At 40.9% G+C, this 26191-nt stretch overlaps 1 protein-coding gene across 1 annotated transcript in view; it reads left to right on the top strand.

Moving 5' to 3' along the window:
- AK5 (adenylate kinase 5) overlaps window positions 1-26191 on the top strand; it is a 147650-nt gene that overhangs the window by 15644 nt on the left and 105815 nt on the right. Inside the window, exon 6 of the mRNA XM_077824575.1 lies at window positions 13902-14093. Coding sequence (XP_077680701.1) covers window positions 13902-14093 — 192 coding nt within the window. The remainder of the gene's footprint in view (window positions 1-13901; window positions 14094-26191) is intronic.

Below are 26191 nucleotides of genomic sequence, written 5' to 3'. Positions count from 1 at the left end.
ATCATAGAATATCAGGGTTGGAAGAACCTCAGGAGGTCATCTAGTCCAACACCCTGCTCAAAGCAGGCCAATCCCCAACTAAATCATCCCAGTCAGGGCTTTGTCAAGCCTGACCTTAAAAATATCTAAGGAAGGAGATTCCACCACCTCCCTAGGTAACGCATTCCATTGTTTCACCACCCTCCTAGTGAAAAAGTTTTTCCTAATATCCAACCTAAACCTCCCCCACTGCAACTTGAGACCATTACTCTTTGTTCTGTCATCTGCTACCACTGAGAACAGTCTAGAGCCATCCTCTTTGGAACTCCCTTTCAGGTAGTTGAAAGCAGCTATCAAATCCCCCCTCATTCTTCTCTTCCGCAGACTAAACAATCCCAGTTCCCTCAGCCTCTCCTCATAAGTCATGTGTTCCAGTCCCCTAATCATTTTTGTTGCCCTCCGCTGGACTCTTTCCAGTTTTTCCATGTCCTTCTTGTAGTGTGGGGCCCAAAACTGGACACAGTACTCCAGATGAGGCCTCACCAATGTCGAATAGAGGGGAACAATCACGTCCCTCGATCTGCTGGCAATGCCCCTACGTATACATCCCAAATGCCATTGGCCTTCTTGGCAACAATGGCACACTGTTGACTCATATTCAGCTTCTCGTCCACTGTATCTCCTAGGTCCTTTTCTGCAGAACTGCTGCCGAGCCATTCGGTCCCTAGTCTGTAGCAGTGCATGGGATTCTTCCATCCTAAGTGCAGGACTCTGCACTTGTCCTTGTTGAACTTCATCAGATTTCTTTTGGCCCAATCCTCTAATTTGTCCAGGTTCCTCTGTATCCTATCCCTACCCTCCAGCGTATCTACCTCTCCTCCCAGTTTAGTGTCATCTGCAAACTTGCTGAGGGTGCAATCCACACCATCCTCCAGATCATTTATGAAGATATTGAACAAAAACGGCCTGAGGACCGACCCTTGGGGCACTCCACTTGATACCGGCTGCCAACTAGACATGGAGCCATTGATCACTACCCGTTGAGCCTGACAATCTAGCCAACTTTCTATCCACCTTATAGTCCATTCATCCAGCCCATACTACTTTAACTTGCTGGCAAGAATACTGTGGGAGACAGTGTCAAAATCTTTGCTAAAGTCAAGGAACAACATGTCCACAGCTTTCCCCTCATCCACAGAGCCAGTTATCTCATCATAGAAGGCAATTAGATTAGTCAGGCATGACTTGCCCTTGGTGAATCCATGCTGACTGTTCCTGATCACTTTCCTCTCCTCTAAGTGCTTCAGAATTGATTCCTTGAGGACCTGCTCCATGATTTTTCCAGGGACTGAGGTGAGGCTGACTGGCCTGTAGTTCCTAAGATCCTCCTTCTTCCCTTTTTCCAAGATGGGCACTACATTAGCCTTTTTCCAGTCGTCTGGGACTTCCCCGGATCACCATGAGTTTTCAAAGATAATGGCCAATGGCTCTGCAATCACATCCACCAACTCCTTTAGCACTCTCGGATGCAGTGCATCCAGCCCCATGGACTTGTACTCGTCCAGCTTTTCTAAATAGTCCCGAACCACTTCTTTCTCCACAGAGGGCTGGTCACCTCCTCCCCATGCTGTGCTGCCCAGTGCAGTAGTCTGGGAGGTGACCTTGTTCGTGAAGACAGAGGCAAAAAAAGCATTGAGTACATTAGCTTTTTCCACATCCTCTGTCACTAGGTTGCCTCCCTCATTCAGTAAGGGGCCCACACTTCCCTTGACTTTCTTCTTGTTGCTAACATACCTGAAGAAACCCTTCTTCTTACTCTTAACATCTCTTGCTAGCTGCAACTCCAGGTGTGATTTGGCCTTCCTGGTTTCACTCCTGCATTCTCGAGCAATATTTTTATACTCTTCCCTGGTCATTTGTCCAATCTTCCACTTCTTGTAAGCTTCTTTTTTGTGTTCAAGATCAGCAAGGATTTCACTGTTAAGCCAAGCTGGTCGCCTGCCATATTTACTATTCTTTCTACACATTGGGATGGTTTGTCCCTGTAACCTCAATAAGGATTCTTTAAAATACAGCCAGCTCTCCTGGACTCCTTTCCCCCTCATGTTATTCTCCCAGGAGATCCTGCCTATCAGTTCCCTGAGGGAGTCAAAGTCTGCTTTTCTGAAGTCCAGGGTCCGTATTCTGCTGCTCCCCTTTCTTCCCTGTGTCAGGATCCTGAACTCGACCATCTCATGGTCACTGCCTCCCAGGTTCCCATCCACTTTAGCTTCCCCTACTAATTCTTCCCGGTTTGTGAGCAGCAGGTCAAGAAGAGCTCTGCCCCTAGTTGGTTCCTCCAGCACTTGCACCAGGAAATTGTCCCCTACCCTTTCCAAAAACTTCCTGGATTGTCTGTGCACCGCTGTATTGCTCTCCCAGCAGATATCAGGGTGATTGAAGTCTCCCATGAGAACCAGGGCCTGCGATCTAGTAACTTCTGTGAGTTGCCGGAAGAAAGCCTCGTCCACCTCATCCCCCTAGTCCGGTGGTCTATAGCAGACTCCCACCACGACATCACCCTTGTTGCTCACACTTCTAAACTTAATCCAGAGACACTCAGGTTTTTCTGCAGTTTCATACTTCAGCTCTGAGCAGTCATACTGCTGCTCCCTTACATACAGTGCAACTCTCCCACCTTTTCTGCCCTGCCTGTCCTTCCTGAACAGTTTATATCCATCCATGACAGTACTCCAGTCATGTGAGTTATCCCACCAAGTCTCTGTTATTCCAATCACATCATAATTCCTTGACTGTGCCAGGACTTCCAGTTCTCCCTGCTTGTTTCCCAGGCTTCTTGCATTTGCGTATAGGCACTTGAGATAACTCGCAGATCGTCCCTCTTTCTCAGTATGAGGCAGGAGCCCTGCCCTCTCGCTTGCTCCTGCTCGTGCGTCCTCCCGGTATCCCACTTCCCCACTTACCTCAGGGCTTTGGTCTCCTTACCCAGTGGCTATTATTTCTGTATCACTTCAGATCTACAAATCAAGGGGAAGAGACACAATCCTCCAAACAATAATCTCTAGTCATGCTAGCCCTCCCTGCATGGCATCCATATTTACACCTTAAAGCCCAGAGGAACAGATGACTCTTCAAATTAGAACTGAAGCGCAATTTTATTTTCTTGGTCTACAAAACCTCCATATGACTATGCAGAAATGTCTCAGCTCCCTCTGTAGATACTGGATTAGTTAGAATAATAAACTGGCTTCTAGTTTTTCTAATTTTGGTAATACTGAGGCTCGTGTCACCATGGTATCTGAGCAGCAAAAGTGCTCAGCACCCAATAGCAGCCATGACCACTTGGTGTAATTCCATTAATTAAAATTATTTTATGACGGATATAAACTAGTATGGTGTCAAAATCAGACTCTGAATACTCGGAGTCACAGTTTTCCTTAGAGCCACTTGCCTATGTCCAAAATACAGCATGTATTTCTCTGCTTTAACTCCTCCTCGTGACTGAACATCTCACATCCTAACCCAGGTAGCTTTTCTCACAGGAAGGCCTTGGATTCTTGCCCAGTTTTGATTCCCCCATTTCCTATTTCATGAGTGTTGCCAACTTGATTTGTGATATTACTGCTTATTCTTAAAATTCCAGCTCCTCGAATCATGGGATTACATGAGAATCTCAGCTGCCGTTTTAAATGAAAATAAGTTTCTAGCCCTCCTGGTCATGGAGAAAAGCTTGAAAACATGAACCAAAAAGCAAATAAAAAGAACCCCAAATTTGTTCATGATTCTTTTTTGGAGATTTGTTCATTATTTTTGAATGCTTGAGGCTGTCAGTACTGCTGATTTAATTCTGGTTTGTCCTTTCTTTGAGCCTCAAGAAATAAGTAACCTAAAAGCAGGCATTCCACTTTCCTTTAGATTGGCAAATATTGGAAAGTTCTTTAAATTCCAAGCGTATTTTGGAAAATGCTGAGGTGAAAGCAATTTACTTAGTATTAACCTGTCAGCTTGAAATCCAGCGAGTCACCTACAGGAGCAGCATGCTCATGCATGTTAAGTATCTTCAGCTCCAGTGACACCATAATGCGATGGCTCTGATGGGTGAGTTGAACTCAAATAGCCTATGAAGAAGAAACTGCAGCTTGACTTTCTCATCCAGTTCCTGAGGTGACAGTAGGTCTTTCCTTCCCAGGAAAACCACAGTTTAGAATTACAATATTTTCCAGTTAATTTCAATTACTCTTATTCCATTTTCATTCACTCATATATCACTCTTTCCTTCTGAGTTCAGCAGGTTTTTTTTAATCTTAGCAGGAGTAAATCCATCCAAAGTTTGACTAGAATTTATTAACAGGTAGATATATCAATAATGAAATGTAGGGTAGATATTGCAATTAATAGATATGTTAATGAAGAGTGTAGAGTTTAATTCCATGTTAAAATAAAAGGATTATGTTGTAAAGAATAAGTATTTTTAATTGTGTTGTGTGAGCCAGATAATATGGATTAATTTGAGGAGGTTAAATTTCAATCAAATATATATAATGTTCTTTTAAAGATGCCTCTGAGAACATGTACATTCATTTCTACATGTGCTTTGCAAACCGGAAGATTGGAAGCCTTTTGTTTTTCTTAATTTATAGAGAACCATTTTGTATGAATTAGGTTAACCTGTTAATTCCCAAATACAGTTTTCCCAGGGAGGAGTCCATGCTCCCTCCACAATGCTGGAGGGAAACAGGTTTTGTGCAGAGAACACTGTAGGAACTTGTATAGGATGAGAATTCAGTTCTCCCCATGAGCAGGCTCAGGGCAGCACTACAGATGCTCTAGGTCTGTTACTCAAACCCTTGGACGGGAATAGTGGCTGCAACCCTTATACAGCCCCCCGCTGGTATTTATGGCCACTAGTTGTGTTCTCTGTGCTGGGATTTGCAGAGCAGAACAATTACAAGTCCACTATATCACAGATATTTTATGACCATCCACTGACGGGTGAATTTCAATCTCAATGACAAAAGGCAAGTACTTAGTAAAAGGGGAGGGATGGTGAAAATTTTGTTCTTCAGAATAACAGAAGCTCTCTTGAATTCAGCCATGCTGTTATTTATCTATGATGAAAGTGACTCCTCCTGCGTTTGGTGCATTTTGGTTCATTCCAACAGCTACACACCCACCACTAGCCACATCGTGTTATGAGACAGATTCTCTACTCTGCAAAACAAATCTATCTTTTCCTATCTCATGCATCACCCCTAAAATAAATCCATTGCCCAGAAAGTAAATCTACCTCTTCCCTCTCAAAAAATCTATATATCTTCCTCCTCTTGCCTGCTCCTCTCCTGTTTTTCCCCATTCCTAAAACTCCATCTCAAATAGCTCACTACCCCCCACAAATTCAACTGTTTATCTCCTCTTGGCCCTACCATTTTATCCTTTGTCCCTGGCTGCTCAAGCCCCAAAATACCGTTTCCTAATGGACTAATACTTGACTAAAGGCATAAGAGCCCTGCCTAGCTGGACAAAGCCTAGCTGGACAGAAGAGTAAACTTGGTCTGCATGATCAGTAACCCTTGCTCCCTAACACACTGCCTGTGTGTTCTCGTTACCCGCCTTGAGGTGCCTGCTGCCCAGGAGTGAGAGTTACACTGAGGGAAGAGCAAAAGGCAGAGCTGCTGACTATATGTTTGGGATACTGATCTGCAGGGAGAAAGGCCAACTAGCAGGTAATGCTGTTGGCACTTGTTACTGAGCCCCTGCTGGCTGCTTCAGAGTCATAAGTAACCGAGCTCCCAGTCAGTGTATCCAGGATGATATTTATATGCACAGAGAGAGCTAGCACATGGTTTATATACCATTTAAATCCCACTTAAGTTCCCTCCGCACAGGCATGAATTTCATGCTCAGATCACATGTATCTGAGAGAGAAGAGACCCTCCAGCTGGTGTGAAGATCTAACCCACTAGGCAATTGCCCCACCTCTCAGTGTAGGCCTAATCAGAATAAATACCTATATGAATGTTTGAGAAACAATTGTGTTACCCATGTAGCACCTATGTTATGAAAGACTGAAGTAAATTAGCAGCATACCCCCTTCCAGCAGCATGCATCATTTGGCATAATTGGAAACACATTTTTGTTTTCCTAAAACAAAAAAGAAAAATTATGCAAATAGTCTAATAACCCGGCAGAGATGGGATTATACACAGCAGATCAGTAATTATCATGGGGAGTAATAGCACAATGGACATAAAGTAACTTTATAGTAACCTTTATTAGTATAATTAGAATTAAATGCACTATTGATCTAATGATGAGTGTGCATGAACTATCAATTAAGTTTTCTCATGAGTATCCAGTAGAATGTACCAGGAATTAAGAAATGAAGCAAATTAGTGAGATATATATATTTTTGGTCTATGAGGAAAAAAGAGTTTAATCATCTAATTTTCTAACTAGCAACTATTGCAATCTGACTAATAAGAGGAGACATGAAAAGTACCCCTAGAGATTATAAAGCCTCTCTGTCATTTACGCTGGCTTTATTCCAGTAATACCATTGACTTCAATAGATTTACTCCCAATTTACACTGGTCTAAGTAGGAGGAGACTTGTACTGAAAAAAGAATTGGATTTGCTCACCAGAAAAATTTATTATAAAAGATAAGAGGACTGGCACCATTCTGCACCCACCTGTTGTATTTAGAGTTGAAGCTGTATGTTCTTTGCCTAGTTTAAAACTCAACAAGCAAGTCACCCATAGTAGAATAGCTAATGCCTACACATGGCCAGATTTTCTCCTCTGCTGAGCTCCACTCAGTGGGGGTTGGGGATGCAATTCCCAGCTCCCTGACCATGAGCACCAGTCTATGCCAGTAAGATTTAGAAGAACGCCTGATTGTTCTAATTTGCACCACTGGCATGGGGCCTCCAATGGATTCTACATCAATGGAGGAAAGGTGTAGTGGAATTCTACCCTACAACAGCCACCTCCCATCTCAACATGCCTCACCTTCCCTAGACACTTCACCTACACCAGGGACAGGAGCAGCTGGCACAGGAACCACCTCTACCAGCTTTATGCTAGTGGGAGCTCCCCTATAGCAGGGGAACTCCCTGCTGGACATATATGGCCAGAACGTGGCCCTCTGGTGCAGTGCAAAGGGATTGGATCTCAAGTAAAGAAAATGGCCTATAGGTTTTAGATTTGGGTAATATTTATGAGAAAATTACTATGAACATAGGCAATCTCTTCTCGTTCCTACCATCTACCAAAGGAAAATACATGCAAATTCTCATAGTTTCATCCTTTAACAATTCCTTCCACCCTTGAGTTCAGAGAATTCAAGCATTGTGATTCTAGTTACTCCCTGCCTGATCCAGCACCCATTCAGATCAATGGAGTCTTTCCATTGACTTTAAAAGGCTTTGGATCAGGCCTCAGATGAGTAAGATGCCTTTCCCCGTACCCTTCCGAACCTGCATAAGAGAAAGCATGGAATACAAATATATGACATATACGAAAACTATACAGGTATCATGTGTTTTACATATTGGTCTTAACAGTTCATGTACTGAGTCATGTATGAATTAGTATGGCCGCTTTCATATGCTACAGTTCATATACGTGTGTAACATAGAAATAATCATAGAAATGTAGGACTGGAAGAACCTTGATAGGTCATCTAGTCCAGTCCTCTGCACTCAGGCAGGACTAAGTATTATCTAGACAATTCCTGACAGGCATTTGTCTCACCTGTATTTAAAAACCTCCAGTGATGGAGATTCCACAACCTCCCTAGGTAATTTGTTCCAGTGCTTAATTACTCTTACATTAATTATCTGTGTACATAAAATATGTATGTCCTTTTTATATGGATGGTCCTTAATTTTAAGAACAAATGTAGAAAGGATAATTTGCAAGCACCGAATCAGTCTGGATCTTTACTACCTCGGTGCACAGTCTAGGCACGTATCATGGAGCATAAATCCACTGGAAGCATAAGGCTTTGCAAACATAACAGCATTTGTTCAACTCTGGAAATACTTCAAGAGGTTAATTCTTCGCGTCCTCCTTGTAATAAATTAAACCTGCCCCCCCCCGCGTTTTGCATAAGTTTTTAAATACATTTTCTTCAGTCTTTTAAGTTTTTCTTTTTACTGTGCCAGTTGCTTTGGGAGCCAAGACACTTTGTATATTTTTTTCAGCTTCATGGGAGAGAGGTGCAGGATGTTGATAAATTGGAGAGGGTTCAGAGAAGAGCCATGAGAATGATTAAAGGATTAGAAAACATGCTTCAGCAATAGACTCAAGGAGCACAGTCTATTTAGCTTAACAAAAGAGAAGATGAAGGGGTGACTTGATTACATATTACCTACATGTGGAACAAATGTTTAATAATGGGCTCTTCAATCTAGCAGAGAAAAATGTAACACACTCAAACGGTTGGAAGCTGAAACTAAACTAGAAATAAGGTGTGAATTTTTAACAGTGAGACCAATTAACCAGTGGAACAATATACCAAGAGTCATATTGGATTCCCTCACTGACATTTTTTAAATCAAGTCTGGATGTTTTTCTGAAAGATATGCCCTAGGAATTATTTTAGGGAAGTTCTATGGCTTGTGCTATACAGGAGATCAGACTAGATGATCACAGTGGTCCCCTTCTGGCCTCAGGATCTATGAATCTATTAAAATAGGAAACAGAAAACGTATTTAGTCTTTTCAACCACAGTTTCCTTCTGGGATTTCCTTTGTATTCCTCAGAGGAATGGAGAGTGGGGCTTATCTCCCTAGGATGGGAAATGGGGTGTGGCTCACAACCCTGGCAGTTCCCCAAGGGACACAGGACTGACCATATGAAAGCCCTCTGCCTTCCTACTGCCTCTGGGTCCCATTCCTGGGAACCAGACAGTCGGTAACTACTCACCTATGACTTTTAAAGATGGGTAGTGAGTGTAAAGCTATAAGATGACAAGAACAATGGGTTCCTGACTGTATCTGCATCCCTCCTGCTCCTTGCCTGTGCACAGATTGCTGGATCTACAGAAAGCTATCCTTGAGTCCCAAAAGAAGAGTATTAGGGGAAGCACTGGTATGGAAATGATGGATTTTTCTTTCTGTGCAGGGCTGGAGAGATCTGCATGCGGAGGATCACTTCTGCATGCTAATCCTCAGAATACAATCTGTCCCCTAGTTAGGAAATTCAAAGCAATGTACTTCTGAGTGCATCTTAAGAGCAGGCTGATTTTCAACTAAATTATAACTACTTTTGAAAAAAACTTTTGTTGCAAAAATATTTTCCATACTAATTTTTATGTAAGGGACCTATATCTATCATCAGTGAATTATTCCCACACATCTCTTTGTCCACAGCAATTTGTCACATCCCTTCTTCATATGTACATCCTTGAAGCCATAGCTGATGCATACTCTTGAAGATATAGCTGTGGCTGAGGTTAAGTGGTAAACAGGAAACACAGGGCTTCATGAAGAAAAGAGATGCAGTCATCACTAATATTTGGAGCGTTTTGCACTTTTCCCATAAAAATTGTATCTGCATGTAAGAGAGATGTTATCTTTTTGTGAGCAATACACTTCTTGCATCCAAATACCAAGGCGAAATGCTAATTAACATAATTTTGTAGCACAGTTTTTCAACTGCTTTCTGATTGAACATTTGTACTCTACCGATAAGGGGTATTAATGGAGCTGTCACAAAAATTAGAATCTATTTTGTAGTCCCACCACACATGTTAACAGCTATTATAACCTTGAATCACTATTTCCTTTTAAAAAACCTTTTAGAGAATAGCTGATTTGACCATAGGCTACATGTGTTGAGAATTTTAAATTACTATTTGCACTGACATTTTCTCTGAGTGGATATGTGTTTCCAAGCATAAAAGCCAAAGCTTCAGGATAAACAGCTTTAGCTACTGGGTTTCTGGTGTTAACAGCATAAAGTTTACTACACTATTACTGTTGTTAGTAAAAAAACATTAACAATAACAATACTTAACACTTTTATAGTGCTTTACATTTTAAAAAGCAATGTGCAAACAATTAATTCTTCCTCACAGCATTCACTGTGATGTACCCTCTTTTTATCCTCATTTTAAAACTTGGAAGAGAAAACTAAGACCCAGAATATGTCTTTCCATTGACTCTAAAGGGAGCTGGCCCCTCACAGTGAGCCCAGTTTGTCTGGTTGGGCTACAGCATTTGCCAGCCCACGGCAGCTCTCCTTTGTTAGGAGAGTTGCCATCTAGTGTTTCTTATAAGCACTGACATTGACTAGTGAGCGTGGGGGGGAAGGCTGCTCACAAAAGGTGGTGCCAGGCAGAAGGTATCTTCCTGCTTTGCCCTCTAAGCCACTACACAGTCCTACCCTCTCCCTCTTTTTCTTTGGGACCTATTGGTTTCCTGGGGAATCTTTTTCTTGTTGCTTCCTCTGTGTGCGGTTTTATGCTGTACATGAGGTTAGGGCAGACTATTGCAGCCACTGCACTTGAGCAGCCCTGGTGGTGGCCTCATGCAGCGGAAAGCATGGAGTTGCGGACATTGGCTAGGCCTTGGAACAGCTGCAGGCCTTGATAAACCCAGGCTATATTAGGATGCTGTGGATTGGAGTACCAAAAGAGAGGAAAAACCGGTGACAGTATGGGGAGGCTATGGCCTTCTGCCCACCTTTCTTCACTTCTGCCAGAACAGGTGGCCATCAGGAGATATGCTGTGTAAGTTAAAAGTTAGCCAAAATTTTATTTACTTGTCCAAAATACTATATTGTCTCTGTCCATACTGGCCCTCTGCTATTCTCAGCAGAAACTGGATCAGGTTTTAGGTGACTTGCATAAGGTTGGTTAGCAAGTACAAAACGGTGGCAGAGCCAGGATTAGAGCAGTGGAGGTTCTGGGTACAACTCATATGCTCACCCCACTAGGTGATACTACCTTTCCACCATACATTCTATAGCCATACAGTTCCATGACTTGGAAATACATAGGAAATACTCCAAGGGTGAGTAAATCTCATGTTGTAAATTGGGTTTGTTTACTACTATATGCCCATTAAAACCCCACAACTTCTGGTTCTTCTTCGTATCCCTGCTTAACAACCACCACTTGAATTTAACATAGCTGCTTTTACCAGAATGCTGTTGCACAGAAGTCCAACACAGAAATTAACTTTTCATAGGATGTGCTGGGAGTAATGATGTTCTTTGAAACCACTAATGTGGCAGCTGAATTCCGCTGTCACAATTAATTTGGCTTTTGATTATAGGGTGTGTGGAAGGGACAGAAGAACCTAGTTAACTACACAATTAAAATAGCTTGAAACAATATGAATTTTATTTTATTTTGTTGGAGTTGGGGTACTGTCTTGGACTTGTGGGAGGGGATTAGAGAAAGGATAGGCAGTTTTCTACCTGAGTCAGCTATGTCAAAGAGTTTTAAAATTATAAATATAAATTATTCCATAAGCTAATGGATTTCCTCTTAAAAATGACCAAAACTAATATTGCTAATTGATTTGCATTCAGAATAGCTCTTGTCACTTCAACAGAGATCACTCTGTACCAAAGAATCATTAGATTTGACTGTATTTAGTCATTCGGTTCCAATCCCCCACCTGTTAACCCCATGGCACAAAGAATGAATTAATTATCTTTAAACTTTTCTAATCATCTAGTTTAGTCCACTTAGTTCTGGTGATGCCTCAGTATCCCTTGACTATTTTTCTTCTTTCTTACTGTTATTATAGTCCTAAAAATGTTCCTATTATCTAGTCTAAGTTTTCCCTTTTGTACTTCCTAGGTTCTGTGCTGCTGACTTGCTGCATGATGACCATAGGCTAGTGATTTGGGCTCAAATTTTGAAATGTTTACATCAATTTTGGGTGCCTCAGTTTTAATTCTTTTGGTGGTGAGCTGCTGTTGCTTCCATTGACTTCAGCTAGAGCTGCAGGAGCTCAGCATCCCTGAAAAAACAGGTCAAAGATGTTTACAGTTGGACACCCAAAAATGGAAGCGTGCATAACTAAAGGGCACTTTTCAAAATTTGCTTCTTGACCTCTCCACATTACCCACCTGTAAAATAATGACAGAACTTCGGTACTGAACCTCATATGGGTGTGTCAGCCTAATTCACGTGTCAGCCTAACCACTGCACAATTCTGAGATGGGAGGTGCTACCATAGATAAAGTGCTAATGACTACAGTAGCTTACTTATGAATGATTACACTAATAAACATGTTATTTTAGGTATGTAAATTATTCCCTGTCCACATTTTAATAAGTAAAATGCATGTGAATGCTTAATGATACCCCTTTAATGTTATTAAACATTACCTTATTTAGATAGTGCAGACAAAGTCAATTTATACATAGGTAACTTGATGGGAAATAATCCATGTACCTTACACTCTTGACCATTAACTATTATATTATCATATATTTTACACACTCTATACAGCGAAGTTAAAATTTTATCAATGAATTTTAGGGACATCAGAAATAAATGTATGTGGGAATGCACACAACCCTTTTGTAATCTGTAGTCAGATGGAGATCTGCACCCAGCTTTCTTAACAGTCAGGAACATCACACACTCTGAAAGGCTAAAGAGAAAAAGATTTCTTGGTAAGATTTAAAGGGAAGCAACTTGCTTTGTTACAGAAAGAGGAGAAAGTTGAAGATAGATAGAGCAGAACAACTGGACAAGGGCTTGAATCAAGACAGGGGTCCAGTCAATCTTGTGAAATAGCACCGCTTAAGTAGGGTTGCTGAGCATGATGCTTTGGATTCACAATCCAATGAGAATCAGTAGACTGAGGAGAATGGGTGTTTTAGGCTGGAGGGGCATCAAGACTATTGGGTAACAGTTTCAAAAGCACCTAAGTGATTTAGGAGCCTAAGTCCCATCAACTTTCAGTAGGATTCAGAATCTAAGCCACTTACGTGCTTTTGACATTTTTTCCCCATTGTATTTATCATATGGAATAAAGCAATGAACAGTGGGCTCTGAAGACTCCTGTTTCATGAGAACTTTTAGGAGCTTTTCTATGAATGGCTATCATGACTCTGCTGGTCTTACTTATTCTGTGAGCATCTCTCTCATTTGAGAAACTTCTAGTTGATAACAGAAGTAACTAAAAGTCCATGAAGAGCTTTGAAAATCATAAGGACAATTCAGAATTTGAGGAACCATTGGGTTGATATGGTCTCACTTCCAGCTGCAGCTGAATCATCTGGCTATAGAATTCTGTACTCTGTAAACTTTAGTGCATAAGGACTTAAGGAAAAGGAAAAGCTTTAGGGAAAACTGATTGCAATAGTCAAGTCAGGGTTAGGAAACATCTAGAGATGGAAATGTGCTGACATACAGACAAAAAAAAGATGAGAAAAAAAGAACATTCTGAATCAAGAATAACTGGATGATACCATCATCATTTTACTATAAGGAAACTGAGCCATGGAAAAATAAAAGATTTTCTGAAGTTGCAGAGGAAGTTTATAGTGGATCTGGGAACAGAAATCAGGTCTCCTGTCTTCTGGCTCTGCACCGTAGTAAACTCTATAGTGACTGTTGTATTTTAAATGCCATCTTATTGAGTAAATTACTTACTTTTGGAAACTACACAGGGATTTCCTGGGGAATATGGGATACTTATATATTTTGATTTTCTTAAGATCTAAATTTTAGTTACAATGTACTGAAAACTTTTAGTAATAAAAACATGACAAACATGTCTATATATAGAGTACCCTGCAAAGTCAACTGAGAATTACTGAGTTTGTCAAAGTCAGCAAGCTGCTCAGAACTAATATATGCAAGGATAGCATATTTAAGACTTACATGAAAAGGTTACTGTTGTTTATGGTTTATTAAAACACAGTCTTTTTGGATAATCCTCACTACAGATCTGCACTCCAGATTTGGTGGTGTTTCTGGCCTGTTCCAATCAGCGGCTGAAAGAAAGGTTATTGAAACGTGCGGAACAGCAAGGGAGACCTGATGATAACCTCAAAGCCACTCAAAGACGACTAATTAATTTCAAGCAGAATGCTGTTCCACTGGTCAAATATTTCCAGGAAAAGGGGCTAATCATCACAGTAAGTCATTTAGCCATCAATATATGAACCTGATAAATGAATGTATGGCGGTAGTTGAACTCAGGAGCTTAGACCTGGTACATTGCATTCTCTTTGCTTTATAATAGTGAGTCTGAGTCAAATTTTGCTCTGATTATTACACTTGTGGAACCGCACTGCAGTTATTGAAGGCAAAGTTTGGCTTGTATCTTTGTAGCTGTGGAATGCAGATATACTGTATTATCTCATGCATGAACTTTACATAATTTTTATTCACAACTCCATGTTAACACAAATATTTTTCACTTCCTATACTAAAGAGATCATATGGAAGTCAAAGGGTAATCTGTTTAAAGAGCATATCAAAAGAATGTTTGCCATGCAAGGACTGGAACAATTTTCCCAGCTCTACAATTGTGATGTCAATTAGTCATCTGTTCCATTTCCGGATTTTGGGGGTGAGAAAGTGAGGAACTAGATTTCAGATAGTCTCTCGGTAACGCAGTTATGAAATTTATACTTTAAGGATCTACCTGCACTTTGAGCTGTCGGTGTAACTCAAGGAGACGTACCTGCAGTAGCTCTGAGTGAGCATGTTAAAATTAGAATGGAGCCATGGCAGCACAAATGGCAGGAGAGGCTTAGTCACCATAAGTAGGTACTGTCAGAGATGTACATAAAGCAACTAGCATCTCCTGCCACTCACGCCCAGGCAGGGATACTATTTTTAGCACAGTAGCTCAATCAGAGCTAGCATGGGTATGTCTCAAGCTAGAAATTAACCCCCAGTTTAAAGTGTAGACACACCCTTAATTTGATGTAGACTGCATAGCAGTGTAAACCCAAACAGAAATTATATAGCTGCTGTGGAGCATAATTTCTCTAAAGAGCATTAATGCGTTTGGAGTGAAATTCAACCCAGTGCAGACAGCAAGTGACCACTTAAGCCCCACTTCAACTCTTCACTCAGGGCAGAAATTGTTCTTAGGGCCTTGAATTTCATCCAAGGAAACAAAAACAAAAAACAATGAAGCTTTAATTACTGTTTCAAGGTTACAGTGTCATGCATTGCAAACACCTTTGGGATTCTTTGTCTTGAAAATATCAGAGAAATCATATTTGATTCTATTGATTGTGGGGCTATATCCTCAGCTAGAGTAAACCAGCATAGATCTTCTGAATTCAATGAGCAATATTAATTTACATCAGTAGAGGATTTGGCATTAAAGTGTAAGCTCTTCAGACAAGTCACATCCTGTTTATAATGTACACATACATTTATGGTGTTATATAAATGATATTTTTTAAAACTTTGGAGACCAGGAAGGTCTGGTATAAATTGGTCCTTTTTGCAAATCAGTATGAATAGTGATCTCTGCAATATGTTGGAAAAGAGAATCCATCTTTGCACACTAAACAAGTTGTATACATAAGTGCAGCCAGAAGGTTTAATTAGTGCAAGCAGGGTTATAAAGTATTGCAAACGTATTTCAGTGATTACCCCAAGCTTATCACCTGTATCACCACAAGTTAGATAGATTATGACAGCTTTAATAAGGGGATGATTAATTTATTTTTTGCTTGGTGAAATGTCAGTAGTTCTAATGGAGGAATTGAATAACAATGCAGATCCTGAGTGTGAAAACAGATGAGCTTTAAGATGAATACCTCTAATTACTATAAAAGGATACTTAAAAAAAACTTCAGGAAAAGTACAGAATAAGCAGAGAGGCTGATCTGGTTTTAGAATCTACAGCTGAGAATTCACAATACACTTGAAGGAGCACTTTATAAAATATGGACAAGTGTATCTCTCCAACTCATTTATCTTTGGTTGTATTTGACATCTTTCATAGTCCAGTTGTAAATAGTAATTCACTGCTGTAGGTAAGGAATCTAGATAGTGCAGTTAGACTAATAATTGTTCTGTGTATTTCTCTCTTAGGACTTAGTCCTGCAAACGCTAACAGGTTTAGCCAGCGCTAGCTAGTTTAGGGTGAAATCCTGGCCCCACTGATGAGCGTGGCAAGTCCCCCATTGACTTCAATGGGGTCAGGATTTCACCCTGAGTGCTTCCTGCTATGAGTGGTCCCAGTGAAATCAATGCAAATACTCAGAGTGGTTAAATTACGAATGATGAATTATGAGCTCTGCCTGATAGTAAGTGTTTGGAAGATTGACCCTTAAGAGAAAAACTGGCATTATATAATGTATCATGTACAGTCTCCTTTGGAAAGTTCTGTAAATCATACAGATAATTTTTCCTGTCATTACAAATATGATGAAGTCTTTTTAATACTATGTGCTCATCAGATTCATGAATGTCAAAAATGTCCTTAAATTGAAAACTAGACATGGTATGACAAGAATAGTCAATTTTTTTTGTCAAGGTCCAAATTTTTTGGTCAAGGTATAGAGCTCATAATTCATCATCATCAGACTCCAGAGAAAATAATAAAACAACAACAATGATAAGTAAATAAAAAGACTGGATTAAAAATAAAAAGACGTATTTGAGACCATTTTTTATTTCAGAAGGTGGAGAAAGCTACTAGGGGAAAGGCTGTTCTAGATTTGATTTTGACAGATAGGGAGGAACTGGTTGAGAATTTGAAAATGGAAGGCAGCTCGAGTGAAAGTGATCATGAAATGGTAGAAGGCATGGTAGGAGGGAAAACAGCACAGTAAAGATAATGGATTTCAAGAAGGCAAACTTTAGCAAACTCAGGGAGTTGGTACATAAGATCACATGGGAAGCAACTCCAAGGGGGAAACAGTTCAAGAGAGTTGACAGGTTTTCAAAGAGACATTATTAAGGGCACAATAGCAAAAATCCCACTGCATAGGAAGGATAGGAAGTATGGCAAGAGACAACCTGGCTTAACCAGGAGATCTTCAATGAGCTGAAACTCAGAAGAGTCCTACCAAAAGTGGAAACTAGGTCAAATTAAAAAGAATGAATATAAACAATATAAACAAATATGTAGAAAAATTATAAAAGGACAAGGCACAAAATGAAATTAAACAAGCTAGAGACATAAATGGTAACAAGAAAACATTTTACAAAAAAATTAGAAACAAGACGAAGACCAAGGACAGGGTTAGGGTGACCAGAGAGAAAGTATGAAAAATCGGGTTGGGGGTAATAGGAGCCCACATGAAAAAAAGCCCCAAATATCGGGACTATCCCTATAAAATCAGGACAGTTCATCACCCTAGACAGGATAGGCCCATTCCTCAATGCGGGGAGAAAAACAATAACAGAAAATGTGGAAATGGCAGAAGTGCCAAATGACGTTTTTGTTTCAGTTTTCACCAAAAGGTTAGTAGCAACTGGATGTCAAACATATTGAATGCCAGTGAAAATTAGGTAGGATCAGAGGTTAAAATAGAGAAAGAACAATTTAAAAATTACTTAGACAAATTAAATGAATTCAAGTCACCAGGGCCTGATGAAATATATCCCAGAATACTCAAGGAGCTGACTGAGGAGAGATCTGAGCCATTAGTGATCATCTTCGAAAAGTCATGGAAGAAGGAAGAGATTCCAGAGGACTGGAAAAGGGCAAATATAATGCCCAACTATAAAAAGGGAAATAAGAACAACCTGGGGAATTACAGACCAGTCAGTTTAACTTCTGTACCTGGAAAGATAATGGAGCAAATAATTAAGCAATCAGTTTGCAAATACCTAAAAGATAATAAGGTGATAAGTTACAGTCAGCATGGATTTGTCAAAAATAAATCATGTCAAACCAACCTAATAGCTTTCTTTGACAGAGTAACAAGCCCTGTAGATAGTGGTAGATGTGGTATATCTTGACTATAGTAAGGCTTGTGATACTGTCTCACATGACCTTCTCACAAACTAGGGAAATACAACCTAGATGGAGCGACTATAAGGTGGGTGCATAACTGATTGGAAAACCATCCCTAGAGAGTACTTATCAGTGGTTCACAGTCAAGCTGGAAGGGCATATCAAGTGGGGTCCTGGAGGAATCAGTTCTGGGTCCGGTTTTGGTCAATATCTTCATGAATGATTTAAATAATGGCGTAGAGAGTACACTTAAAAAGTTTGTGGATGATACCGAGCTGGGAAGGATTGCAAGTGCTTTGGAGGATAGGATCAAAATTAAAATGGATCCAGACAAACTGGAGAAATGGTCTGAAGTAAATAGGATGAAATTCAATAAGGACAAATGCAAAGTATCCACTTAAGAAGAAATAATCAATTGCACACATACAAAATGGGAAATAACTGCCTAGGAAGGAGTACTGCAGAAAAGGATCTGGGAGTCAGAGTGGATCACAAGCTAAATATGTGTCAACAGTGTAACACTGTTTTTTAAAAAAAAGCAAACTTAATTCTGGGATGTATTAGCAGGAATGTTGTAAGCAAGACAAGAGAAGTAATTCTTCCACTCTACTCCGCACTGATTAGGCCTCAACTGGAGTATTATGTCCAGTTCTGGATGCCACATTTCAGGAAAGATGTGGACAAATTAGAGAACTCCCAAAGAAGAGCAACAAAAATGATGAAAGGTCTGTTTAGTCTGAAAAAAGAGAAGATTGAGAGGGGACATCATAACAGCTGTGGTGAGCGCAGCAGTCCGTCCACCTGCCCATTATGCGATGGGCCCACCGAGAACAGCCCCCTGCCCAGGGCAGGTGGAGAGTCCATGGCTCCCCACAGCTGCCCACTCAGCTCTTATCCTGGCTGGTCTGCAGCTCTGAAACCCCACCCCAAGGCCAGAGCCAGGTTGGGGAGAGCCATGTGGGCAGCTCTGGTGAGCTGGTGTGGAGTGGCAGACCTTCCACCTCCACCTGCCCTGGTCTGGGCTGGAAGCTTGGGGAGTGGGGACACAGGCTGGGGGCTGCTCTCAGCCCCTCCTGCACCGCGGGCAGGTGTAGGGTCTGCGCAGCTCCCATAACTGCCCAGGCTCCTCAGCTGGGTTCCATGGTGGTCTGGTCAGGGGGTGGGGCCTTGGGTGAAGAGAAGGGAAAGGGGGCAGGGTCCCCCGCAGCAAAAAGTGGGAGGACTATGGCCCCTCTAACCCCCCATTTCTGGCGCCACTGGATAACAGTTTTCAAGTATATAAAAGCGTAACCCTTCTGCCCGTCAGAGTTGGCAGCAACAAGGGCCGGGTTCAGTATCTAGGGGATCCATTCCAATAGCACAATGCAAACCGGCTCGAGCCCCCACCCAGTGACCTGGGACAAATATATACCACCCCCGCTGGGCGCCTCCAAGAGGCAGTACTTCCCCTCTCGCAAGCACATAGTTTGAGTGTAGCAAAAAGCCTTTTAATAACAGAGAGAAACAATGTGGCATTACGTTGGGGAAACACCACCAACAGGATTCATAACACAACCCATGAGCAAAAAATCCACCCCAAGCAAATTGGGGCATGCCCTTTCCCTTTGGTTCTTGAGTCCAGCAACCCCAAATCACCCAAAGTCCCAAAAGTCCAATGACCCAAAAGTCTCTGTCCCTGGTCAGGGCAGCCCCAGAGTTCAAAAGTTTATCTACAGAGCTTTACCTCCCAACCTGGGTGGAGATGGGGGCGGAGGTAAGAGGCACCTTACATGAGCTGAAGCTGACTGCCCCACAGCTCCATAGGCCTTCGCTCCACCAGCTGCCCCACGAACTGCTTCGCTCAGCTCCGTGCTGCGGCCCACACGCAGCTCCCGCCGTCCAGCCGATCCACGAACTGCTCCACGTTCCACCAGCCGCTCCCGCTGTCCTATGAACTGCTCCACCAGCCTGTCCACAAGGCACTCCAGCCATCCTGCAAACTGCTCCACAATATATCTTCAGGCTCCCCCACTACTTAACACAACGCTCAGTGATTTCAGCTCTTAGTCAGTTCAGCTCTTTGGTGAATTCAGCTTGTAGTAGGGGAGCCTCACTGCTGGTGCACTATTAGCCCAAAGTGAGCTCAGCAGCCTGTAACTAGACTCCTAATAGAATCAAAATTAGCTCTGATATTCCACAGTGGAGAGAGGAGGAAGTGCAATTAGCATGTATGGCCCTCACTAAGGGGCCTATGCCACCAAGTATTAATACTTGTCCCCAGCCTCTCTCAATTCACAGAGTTTTGGAACCCATGACCCTTGCCTAGCGAGTGCTACTTAGTTGATGGTGAGTCCCTCCATCATAACAAAAGGCCAAGTACAGTTCCAAGCACAGTTCCCATAATCAGGGTAATAACAATTTATTCTTCCTGCCCCAATAACAGAGACACTGGGGATCCCACAGCAGCCAAAGTGACCATTTGGGCAGCTATGGCCTCATTCTAGGCAGGGTGGGTGTGCCTATGCAAATGAGATCAGCCCCTGAAGTTCTTTTCCACAACTTGCCACACCTCACCACCAGATGTCAGGGTGGAGCTCATCCTGACACTGCTTACAAAAGGTTGTTACAAGGAGGAGGGAGAAAAAATCCTCAACTTCTGAGGATAGGACAAGAAGCAATGGGCTTAAATTGCAGCAAGGGTAGTTTAGGTTGGACATTAGGAAAAAGTTCCTAACTGTCAGGGTGGTTAAGCACTAGGATAAATTGTCTAGGGAGGTTGTGGAATCTCCATCATTGTCTAACCGCTCTTAAAAATCTCCAAACACCTGCCAGGAGTGGTCTAGATAATACTTAGTCCTGCCATGAGTGCAGGAAACTGGATTAGATGACCTCTCAAGGTCACTTCCAGTTCTATGATTCTCTGATTTTGGGGTCCATTCAAAAGTATCTGATGCTCCAGATCTCACCTACAGACCACCCATTGACTACGCCTGTGGTATGATATTACCACTAATAATGCTCTTCCAAGATTTTGTATCTTTGTCTTCCCGTTGAAAAGTCAGTGGGATTATTTTAGTTTTCTCTCAGAATTTCTGTTATAGATAATTCTATATTGACCCATCACTACTCATTGCTTGTCCAATCTAGCAAATTTTAGGGTAGGATGAGACCATCCAAGGTTGTCCCTTTCATTGACCTATAGTGTTCACAAATTGCCTGTAAAATATTTGAAGATCCAAATCATGTACCTAACTTGTTGTTAAAGTTATATATATTATTTCCTCTTCATGAATGAAGTTCATTTATGATGTAGAGTGTCCACTATAGACATGTAGCCACAGCTTCAGTTTCCCTTGAACTCTGGGTAGATTCTCCCTCCATCCAAACAAAAACTCCAACCTCAGAGGGACTGCACTGGAACCCCATGGCTTGACCACATATTTAAAGGGGGTGAATTTCACTAATCACCTCTGCTTATTGCTCTCTGCATAAGCTTGGTACAGGAGGGTTAAATTTTACCTTATTTGAATAAAAAGTTTCTCCAGTTCCTATATTATTTTGGTTATGCTGTACTGCACCCTTTACTGCTTAGTTCCAGCTTCACATACAGCCCACTAGTTCCTTATATTACTCATTTTCAGATTCGAAGAGGAAAGATACTATGATGCTGCAAAGCATTATCACACAGTGCTAGAAAATTGTCCTATGGTTTATCTATAGTAGTTATGGTTGTGCTGCCCAGTATTTTGTTTGTTTTTGTTCTTCCTGCTGGTAACGTTTGAGAGTAGCTTTCCCGATTAATAAGCCCAGGGCATTCTTGTGTTTTGGTAATAGATTACTAATGACTATATACCCCGATTTCTTGTTTTTTACCTCCAGACATATTCTGTTATATTTTTTCTACACTAACTTGCACAAATTCCTTAAAGGTACATCATTTAAAAGGTGCAGCACAGAAATGCTGCCCATGAGACAGGGGAGCACTAGATTGGCTTTCAGAGCCATGAAAGTTGGTGGTTTTCCCATAGGATGGATGGTGGTGAGATGCAAGTAAACATATCAGACACAGGGGATCCACAGCTGTCAGACGAAACAACCCTGCTGACACCCGGTCAGCCACACTCCTCCCCAGACCCACAACCAGCTAATGGCTGGACCTTCTGCTCAGTGACCCATAATGAGATGGAGTGGTGGTGTGAGAGCACACAAGGGTATTCACATTAACTTGCCACAAGTAGTAGTGCAGTTCTCCTGCAGTTCCTATGGAGTTGCTGCTTTGCATCTCCCCTTTTCCCAAGCAGACATTAGCTGGCTCTCTTATCCACACCATGATATTTTCTGCAGTTTTGTCCCCCTGCATATCCCATAGGAGGGAGCCAGAGAGTACAGGGGCCCAGGAAAATAAGAGCTGATATGAACATTTTAGATATTATTGTCCCAAGTTTCAAGTACAGAGTTCTTATTTGTGGGTAGATTCATGCTGACTATCCTTAATAGAGCTTTCCAAATATTCCCCCCTTTCTCACCTAATTTGTCTTTTTTTTTAACTACTGTTGAAGTCCAACATACGGATTTTATGTTAACTGATTATTTAATTTAGTAATTTAAATCTTTTCTTAACACAGATATTGCAATCTATTTTCTCCAGTCTCTCAATTCTTTATTACTACTTTTTCCAAACAGTGTTTAAACATCAATAAATTTTCCTTGGCTCTTTTGCTCTTTCCTCCAAATTCTGACATAGATGACCATTTTTTAATGATTCTTAATAGTCCTCTTACATCCTAGTTCCCACATAACCTGCTAAGATTCTGATTTCACATGATATTTCTTCTATCCACTGGAAAATCTGTGTCTCTTTGGGCCAACTTTCCATTATCCTTCATTGTCGTAAGGCAAAGAATTGATTCTTTTTTACAAAAATGAATGCCTCCCTCTTGTCCATCAGTTGCCTTTCCTATTGCTTGGAGATCCTGCTATATCTCTTACTGGCAGACTTGAGTTTTCTTATGTGCTCTTAAAAAAATCTCTGTTTTTCTTAGTGTCCCGTGAAATCTTTCATTTCTCATATTTGGCTTTTTTAAAAAACATATAGCTTATTTCTGATCTCCCTTCTGTTTGGTGATTGTTATTTTAATATGACTTTTTCTTAACTCTCCCTCTTTATTCATGCTTTTAAGCAATTTAATCCTAGCCGTACTGATGCTCAGTGATACAAATTTAGTCCCTCATCCTGGAATGAGCTCCTCACTGAAAGACCCCTGCACCTGCATGAAGTCCCATCCCAGCACAAAGCCCCATTGACTTAAGGAGGACTGTGTGAGTGCAGGGGTCCATCCACATGAAGCTCATTGTGGGTCCAGGGCCTTACGTTGCAAATTCCCCATTAGAGCTCTGGCCCAAAGGCAATGAAACAAGATAGAATTCTGTTTGCACCCTTTTCAGCTGGGATCACATTCAAAATTGCACTGTGGGAATATGACGAGGGAAAGTTTAAATTTAAACTGCACCCAGGAATAACTCTTACAGAGGGTTGCTAATTTTGGATGGACATATTCCTGGAGGTTTTATCACATGACATAATCTTTAATTAAAAATTAATCTTTAAAATCCTGGAGACTCCAGGACAATCCTGGAGAGTTGGCAATCCTACGCAGCAATTCAAGAACTTAGCTTTTATATTCAAGGCACTCAGTGGTCTGGGCCCCAGAGTACTTAAAAGATCATCTGATGCTCCAGGATGAGCATTGTGGTTGACAACTTTGCTCCTCTGGCAAACTGAATTGCCATCACCAGGGTAAAGCTTGTCTGTGTGAAAGATAGCGCTTTCTTGGGATCCAGTCCAAGACTGTGGAACTCTCTCTCCCAGGATCTAAAAACCACCACAGACCTTACCACTTCTCCTCCAAGTATAGGGGGGAGGTACACTTCAACCTTGACTTTACTAATATGAACAGTGTACACACAACACATTTAGTTCTAAAACTTTCCACACATTCTCCCTCTGGGAAGAGGAAGGGAGAAAGAAAGAATCACATGTGACAGATGCTAGTCGTGATGTTCAGTCTGGAAGGAATTTAGATTTTATGGTGATGAGGGCAGTGTAAGAATCTGAACAGAATAAAATAGAATTACAATAGCCTAATTCCTGGAAGAATGATGCCTCAGGCAAGACCAGAGTGGAAAAGGTTTTAATTTTTAAAATTTTTTAATCCTGCTTATCTGCTACTTCTCACTGATATTCAGAGCTCCAAGCCTTAGAGGCGTCCGCCATTCCTCGCTCTGATTCCACTCAGGGAAAAGTAACAAAACAATTTGTCGTATGGACAATCACAACTTTCAAATGCCAACTATAAAGTACTTACAACATATTGATCACAATTAATCAACAGAGCAAGAGAGAAAAGAAAAATTCAGCAGAAAATGTGACTAAATATGATTGATGTGCAGACATTTGAGGAAATTGCAGTCTGCTTGTTGACATTGCATGAGCAGGAAAAAAAAGGCTAAATACCTAAAAAAATAAAATTCACTCTGCCTTCAAATTTATGCTACACTGCTTTTTATATATTTTGGTTAAACTACTGAAATTAAAACTGCTCCTGTCTATGTATATACTTCTGGGTTCCTTATTTTCTTAGTCATACTTCTTGCATTTGTATTCAGATATATTGCCTTAATTGTTCTTCTTGACATTTTTCTTGTTTTAGACCTTATTTGTTCTGGTGCTTAATTTGTAGTCTTCTTTCTTATTGTTATTTTGATTGTTTTTTCCTTCCTCTCTGCTAGTTTCCATAGGGTATTTTTCATATACCTACCCTCCGCCTACATGCCTTGCTATCTTTTCTGCCTCTTTGGTACCTCTATTGTTGTATTCGTTCCCATCTGTAATAGTGTTTATTCTAAAGAGAGATCCAGCACCCCACAAACGTAAAATCCTGACATTAACGCTGACTATAGGGAAAGAAAAATAATATGACATATGTAGAAATAGCCATTTTCAATAAACACTTACTCTATCCCCATAGTCACATCCAACTGTAGGCCATTTAATCTCAGGGGTGAAACCTTGGCCCCATTGAAGTTTTGCCATTGACTTCAGTGGGGTCAGGATTCTATTCAGGATCACAGATGCTACATTATTGGACATAAGACTATAGATAGATGCCTAATCAGACAGATATGCAGAAGTTTACATGCATTTACAGTTTACTTTAGTACACCAGCATACTTTTTTCTAAATTATGCTAATTTAAATGGTTTTTAAATGGTTTACAAGACACCAAACTGAGCAAGGAAAGAAGATTCAGTGAGAGGAAGGAGGGAAAACCCACTGTCTGCCCCAGCTGTAAGCTTCCTGGTGGCTCAGCACAGAATGTCAGCTCCCCAGTTTTCTTAAGTAAAGGTTTCAGGTTTAGACTTGTGAGGGTAGTTTGTTCAGGACAGTGATGCAGTGGCCAGTGTAATAGTGAATACTGTATCTTACTGTCTGGGAAGCAGATTAGTTAATATAACTACAAAACATTCCCACCTTTAAAAAGTAGTATTTATTAAGCCAGAGACAAAGAAATAATGTGGGGTAAAAGAAGGGATTTGTTCAAAGCCACTTCTTTCCCCTAGAATGTACATTTATGACTGCAGAGTTTTAAATGGAAAGATACAACTCCTTATACCAGTTGATGACAGTATTTCTCCTACAGCACAAAATAGGCTTAAGTGGAACTTCAGTGATGAATAGGTCTTGTGCTGGCCCTCTGCATAGGAGTGAATTTCACTCCTATGTGATCAGCTTGACTGAAGAACAGGTAGTGCAATAATAATATCCTATACTTGACATTTAGGAGACATATCACCTGAAATGAAACCAGTGCTTATCAACTGGAGAAACTATACATTAAGTTGAAGATATGGTCTGTTCTTAACCTAGTTTATTCTCACCTATTTCCTTCCCAGTAATCATCTAGAGATGAATATTTTAGAATAGTGTACATTGGCTCTGATATACTGATGTACCATTCTGTCCGTGCAAACTGTTATGCCAAATAAACCAAGAATGTTATAGATAAATGGACTTAAGTAGAAAACCTCAAAATAAAATGTATGTACAGTTGGATTGTACTAGACAGCTCTTGTTGTTCAATCACAAACACTTAACTGACTCATACCATTTACCTTCTAAAATAATTGTTAGGTTATATCTTGCTGCATGTTTAATAAACTGTGCCTATAATAATCCTTAATATGAAAATTCTACCACTGCAAACAACATGACACCATTTAATATACTAATACTGCTTTCTGAGGGTTTCATTCTATTTTTTT

This window comes from Eretmochelys imbricata, chromosome 8 (genome assembly GCF_965152235.1).
Source record: "Eretmochelys imbricata isolate rEreImb1 chromosome 8, rEreImb1.hap1, whole genome shotgun sequence".
NCBI lineage: Eukaryota > Metazoa > Chordata > Testudines > Cheloniidae > Eretmochelys > Eretmochelys imbricata.
This window is presented reverse-complemented; position numbering and strand designations above follow the sequence as displayed.